The sequence below is a fragment of the Quercus suber genome, unplaced genomic scaffold (genome assembly GCF_002906115.3).
Source record: "Quercus suber isolate HL8 unplaced genomic scaffold, Cork oak 2.0 scaffold_327, whole genome shotgun sequence".
Classification (NCBI taxonomy): domain Eukaryota; kingdom Viridiplantae; phylum Streptophyta; class Magnoliopsida; order Fagales; family Fagaceae; genus Quercus; species Quercus suber.
The window spans coordinates 561,764-568,375 of record NW_027069780.1 but is presented as its reverse complement, the minus strand read 5'-3'; the positions used below and the strand labels follow the sequence as shown (position 1 = coordinate 568,375).

Genomic DNA, 6,612 nt, shown 5'->3' with positions numbered 1-6,612 from the left:
TCTGGGAATATATGGGAAAAATAAAAAAAATAATTATATTTTTTTGAGAATCAAATAAATAAATAAGTAATCAAATATCAATAGATAAGGTGGAATATAATGAGGACAAGGCACCAAAAAGAAAAAAAAGAGGAGAATATGGAGACGTGCTATGTGTAAAGATAAGGGTATTTATGTAATTTACTATCTACATTATTTTTTCTCCTTAGTTTTCCTCCCAAATTGGGAGGACAAAATTTTGTGTGCCTAAAGGGAAAATTTTCCACACCATTTTCTTTCCATCTTGTTTTTTCTCTTAAATCAAACAAGGAAAAATTCTATTTTCCACCCTATTTTCCTCCCATTCTTCTCCATCCTTCCTATTTTCACCCTAACCAAACAGGGCCTAAATCTAATGGGTGGGCATGAAAAGGTGAGATCTACAACCTAAATGCTCTTTGTCACGTTTTCTTCATGCTCTTCTAAGCTATCCATCTTTAGATTTTTTTTTTTTTAATAATGTCTTACTTTCTATTTTAGTCAATACAAGCAATCTGAATAATCCTGGCTAAGTCAGTTACTAATGTGAGGGTAAAAGAAGAAGAAGAAGAATTTACTCTTCATTTTTCTAGAGTTTATATATAATATAATAAATCTTTATGCCATCCAAAAATTAAGTGCTACAAGCCTTATCATCTCAAGTTAATTAAGAAAACATTACGTGAAGACTTAAAAGTCTATCAATTACTTCATTTTATCAAAATATTTCTTTTCAAGATCTAAAATTATCTTGGTGTGCCATTCACACAGAAAGTCACCCACTATATATCGAAGTTTGAGCATTTTAAAACTCTCATTTTAGATTTTTGTGTTCTTTTTCTCAATCAATAAGCGTGTCACTTGTCAATCCTCCTATTTTTGGTAAAAAAATTCGTAAGCTTCAAGTTAATTAGTTGAATTTGGGCTTCTACGGATTTTCTCATATTAATCAAGAAGCGAAGTCTCGAAGGCATAGAAATAGATGGCTAGAATGCAACCCTGTGAGGATAAATCTCACATATCCATGATATACCTAAAAATGAGATATATAAATATATATATATATATATCTAGCTTCAACTAGTGGTTTTTTTTTTTTTTTTTTTTTTGTGTGTGTGTGTGTGTGTACCTGCGAACTAGATTAACTATATACGTCTAATTGGAGGCTCAACATATGCCTGGGCAATGCCCTCAAAATTATAAGATTTTCTTGAATGTTAATCCTTGGGCTATAGCTAACAGTAATGAATTTTCAATATGCATTTATAATGTATTTGAATATGGCCAACTTAACCTCGTTACTTATAAGACCTCATAGACAACAAATGCAATACATATAACACCCTTCTAGCAACACCTTTAAACTACCGTATATAGTGGATTAACATGATTTCAAAGTTCACCAGCAAATAGCTACTTATTTGATGAAGGTCTTTGAAACTGTTAGCCAATCAGTCAATGTAGTGCAAACTCATACTTTGAATCATGAAATAACTTGTTGTACTCATCCAGAATAAAAAGAAAATAATTTTGACTAATGGGAACACATCACCTAAAAAATGAAATCTGTATCTGATCAGGGTAACTAGGGCCTTTTTGCATGAAAACTTCTCTTGTATCAATCATATTATATGCATCAATGCATGGTTTCATTATTATCAGTTAACCTTCATGAAAATTAAAATCTTTGTAGCTATTTCAACCTTAATATCATTATAGATATATAGGCGTACTAGAGAAAACTTGAGCACTCAAGACAGTCTTGAGACTATCAGCAATCAATTTCCTACGCTGCTGCTCGCCTCAATTCTCCATACCATCTGCAAGACTAGGTCTGCTTAATCTAGCATAAAAGGTTGTATGCTGCACACAAGAGCTTTGCAACCTTAAGCTACTTAATCTTGCATAAAGAAAGAAATTTTTTTTAAGATTCAGTAGCATGTGAGCCTCTAGGGCTTTCACTTTTAAGACTTTTAGGGTTATCTTTCACTAGACCAAAACAATCATTTCGATCTGCAATAATTTTAATTGCTATTCCCCTTTCATATATCCATCTCATACACACATGCCAAACGCATGTGCACATTCATTATTGCCGACCTATTTGCATATGACACACACACATAGAGTACCAGATATATTCATATTTGTATACTTTTCAGGACAACAAAAATTAAGTCTCAATGCCAAAATTTTAAGACAATTATAAATTAACAAGAGACTAATCAAGATTATATGCTTAAACATACACTTAAAATACATACAAATAGTGTGTGTCCATCTTCATAAACTTTTCAAAACAACAACAATTGAACCTTAATCTCAAAATTTGAAGACAATTATAACTCATCAATATGATAAACACACTTAAAATACACACACACACACACACACACACACACATATATATATATAGAGAGAGAGAGAGAGAGAGAGAGAGAGAGAGAGAGAAGTGTATAATCATATTCAATTGTATATAACGTCACTGTTTTATTCCCGGAAGAGAGTCGGCCAAACAAACTTTCCGGCCAACTTTCACACTCCATAGGCCTTATTCTATATTATATAAATGGTTGTACGTAAGTCTAGCTAACTGTCATGATTATTCCACAGCCTTTAGTCAACAATATCCTAACAACTTTTGTTCTCCACACGACCCTAAAATTATATATCACTTTCTTTCTTACACAAAATTCATCACCATATGCACACTTCCTTATTACAATTAGAACACAATCATTAGCCACTAATCACTAGCTAATTACCTTTTAATGCCAAGCTAGTTATCTAGCTAGCAGCTAGGTTTCTCCCAGCTGGTTGCTCCCATTGTTTATATAGGTGAATCCTGTAGTTCCAGCTTGAGGGTCCATGGAAGTGGAGCCATGAGGTTTATTGAGTGTAAATGGCCAAACTCCATGGACTAAGTTTCCCATAGGAGCTTCAATGCATTGTGGATTCTGAGTTGATTGTAACAAACGGATTTGTTTCTTCAAGAACTTGACATAGCGAATTGCTTCATCTAACATAGAAGCTGTGTCCATTTTAGTACCACCTGGGACAAGTCTTTGAAGGATTCGAATTTTCTCGCTTATCCTTTCCCTTCTGTGACGCGCGGCCACGCTCTGAGGGTCATCACTAATCCGAACGTTTCGCCTTTTTGGCTTTCGGATTGTGGCTGGATCAATGTCCACTGGCTGCATAGCTGCAATCTTGTACATCATTTCCTTCATGGCTCCGAGCTCTTCTTCTGGCTCCTCTTCTTCTTCTTCTTCTAGTTCTACTTCCATTTGGCTCCCAATGGGGTCAGAAAATACATTATTTGTAGTGGGAATAATATGGTTGGATGATGATGAGGATGGGAGTTGATGGGTTTGAAGAGAGTGGCTTGGCCAAAAGGAATCAAAGGAAATTTGGTGATGATGGTGGATGGGTTCTTCTATAGCAAGGTCAAGATTCCAACTGTTGTCTATGAGCTTATTATGGTGGTTTATGTTGTCCATGGCGTAAGAGGGTTTTCTTTTCAGTAGAGAGAGAGAGAGAGAGAGAGAGAGTGGGTTCTTGGTTCTGTCTAATTATATAAGTTATGACACATAAGAGAAACCGTGTGTCTGTAAAATAACCATAAGATGAAGGGTTTGGTGGGTGGTGAAGGAAAAACCTCTTAGGTATCTTTGTACTTTCAAAGAAGCTTCACGAGAGAGAGAGAGAGTGATTGGGGGCAGATTGTTAATGAAAGGGTTGAATGTATGATGCAGAAAGGTTTAAGGAAAAAAAAAAATTGAAAAGAAGCCAGGTATTGGGTGGACCCCACCAACTGGCAGGATCAAATTAAGGGTTAAGATTTTCTTTGTTTTCTGGCAAAGTACTCTAAAAAAGTCTAGGATCAAGAATTGTACTTGTACCTAGCTAAGCTTTGTGGATGTTTCACATTCATAGAGTTTATCCATTAATTATTATTGTTTATATGGTTTGAAAACTTTGTATCTCTTCTCAGTCCTTGATATGATTACTTTGCAGCTTTTTCATTCAATGTTGGATTCTATGGTGTTTCTTGGGAGACAGTGAAAGTTCGTTGGCTTCTTTAAAATTACCACTTTGTATTGGAGACAATTTAGCTCATTTATCTCCATAAATGTGTAATGATTTTTTTTTTTTTTTTTAATACTAATCTATATGCAAGAGAGGCTTTGCAATAGGATTATCCACTTCTTCACGAAATCCATTTTTCCCTAAATTCAACCTAAGAGATCTCCTTTAATTAGAAAGAACTACTTAATATTATATTAACTCAATTCTTGTTGTTATTGCTTTTAAATTTTAAATCACCCTTTAAAAAGGAGAAATAAAATGTTGAAAGCCCTACTCTCCTCCCCCACGTTGGAGTAAACCAAAAGATGATCTTCATAAGCCTACATAGCTTCTCTTGCGGGAAATAAAAGCCTTTGATGCCTAGGTTTGAGATGATGAAAATCACTATGAGAAACATTTTTAGACATGAAGATTTCAACAATAACAAATTTTAGTACCAAAATTTTGTGGTCTGTTATGAATCCTTATCAATCTAATCAAAGTCAAATATATAAGTTTTTTTTTTCATTATTCTATTCTATCTAAAATCATATTTTATGTTGCCTTCTTAATTAACATGTCTTCTTTTTAACTACTACTAATTTTATCTTAGGTCTTCTTCTATCTTTTTTTATTCCCTCAACTTAAACAATCTTTCTTGTCTCAAAAAAAAAAAAAAAAAAAAAAAAATTAAACACTCTTTCTCCCTAGGCATTAGCCACTCTCCTATATATATAACCATATATCAATCAAGTACTGACTCTCCAGCATCTTCATCAATAATAGAGGGCCACCCTATCTTTTGAAAATTTTCATTTCAAACCATATTTCTTCTTACAATTTTGCTTATCAATTTTAACATTCTCAATTTCCATTATAGTCATTTATTATGAACATGTTTCTTCTTAATTACTCAGCATTCAACATAGAGCATAGTTGGCCTTAGAACAATATTGTAAAAATTTCTTTAACTTAATTGGTATCTACAATTATACAATACTACTCCTAAATCGATCTAGTAAACTCATCTATCACTAGTGCAAACATATATGATTTAATACTTATTCTTAATGCAAACCTATAATGATAGGAAACTCACTTATAATGCCTATAATTTTATTGAAGGATAAAAATAGGGATTTGATATACTAGGAAGATTTTTAGAATTTGAATCCATCAATTACTGGAAGCAAATTAATACACTTTTTTTTTTTGGTGGCATGTAATTTAATCCAGCATGTTATCATGATGTTGAACTTAATGATCCGTGTTATTGTAGAACAAGGCATAGAAAAGCAAGGTCAAGTCAATTAGAAATCATTAATTATACGAGGTGGATTTGGATAAATCATGCATAATAAAAGAAATATCAATATGCAAGTTGCTTGATAAGTCACTCTCGACCTTCTGTAATTAGAAACTAGTGCACCATCAAATAATTAATCGAGGGAGTATCGTGTACTTTAATCTACAGATCTTTGAAAAAAGAAGAAGCTGAATTCACATAATTACCAAAGGCACTTGATTTAAATTCTGGATTAAAGTGCATTAGACTGGCATAGATTAAACAAAAAAGCTAAACTTGAGCTACTGGAATGAACCTTTAGTTAATTGATTGCATAGAGTTTACACTGCAAAACTTCTAATTGCAGTCACATTAAACATGATGTAAGATTATTATTACGAGAGAGAGAGAGAGAGAGAAACTTTTAGCTGTAATTAAAAAAAAAAAAAAAAAAAAATACAAGACTAGCTTGATACGAAGAATTCTTCACGATCATTATTAATTAGTATTAGTACTAACTTTTAATTACTGCATATCTAAGATATAAAAGTTGGTGTCGTTTGGATTAACACCTAGACTGAATTAAGCAGTTCAATAACTGAAGCTGAAGAGAATAAGGTTAAATAACTGAGGATATGAAAGGAGTAATAAGTACAACTGGAACGGAATATAGTTTCTCTTTTGTCTGGAAGTGTGAATAATTGGTTGGGTCTTTTCATGAGGATTGAATGATTTGAAAGTCATTTTCCATAGTAATATATATGGACTACCCCCACTTTATTATTGATTGGTTTAGTTTTCCTTTTTTGGATGGATTGTTTAATTAGTCAATTGTTTGTTAATGCATGACTTACCCAAGAGGAGGAAAAAATGGAATGGAGTGGATTGAAAAACGTTTTTTTTTTTTTAAATAGATTTCATCTATTCTTTTGTTTGAAAGTTTGATAGAAAGGAGTAGAATAGGTTTTATGGAATGCTCATTCCATTCCATTATTTTCTAAGAATTTCCCTCAAAAGTGAATGGAACACTCATTCAGTCATTCCTATATTGAAGTAGAGGTGAAATCCTATTTTTATCTTTATTTTAAGAGTGTAAAAGTGAATGGTATAATATAAAAACTATATATTTATTTCATTTCCATTTGCTCTTTTTATAAACTTTCAAGCATAATAGAGGAAATACACTATGTCTTTTTACATTCGATCCTTTTTTTTTTTTAATGAATTATCCATTCCATTTC

At 32.5% G+C, this 6,612-nt stretch overlaps 1 protein-coding gene across 1 annotated transcript; it reads right to left on the bottom strand.

Moving 5' to 3' along the window:
• Positions 1-2,571: 2,571 nt before the first annotated feature.
• On the bottom strand, positions 2,572-3,597 carry LOC111997338 (transcription factor HEC3). The gene has a single exon (XM_024029413.2). The coding sequence runs from the start codon at positions 3,516-3,518 to the stop codon at positions 2,817-2,819; it is 702 nt and encodes a 233-aa protein (XP_023885181.2). The 5' UTR covers positions 3,519-3,597; the 3' UTR covers positions 2,572-2,816.
• Between the last annotated feature and the right edge of the window lie 3,015 nt (positions 3,598-6,612).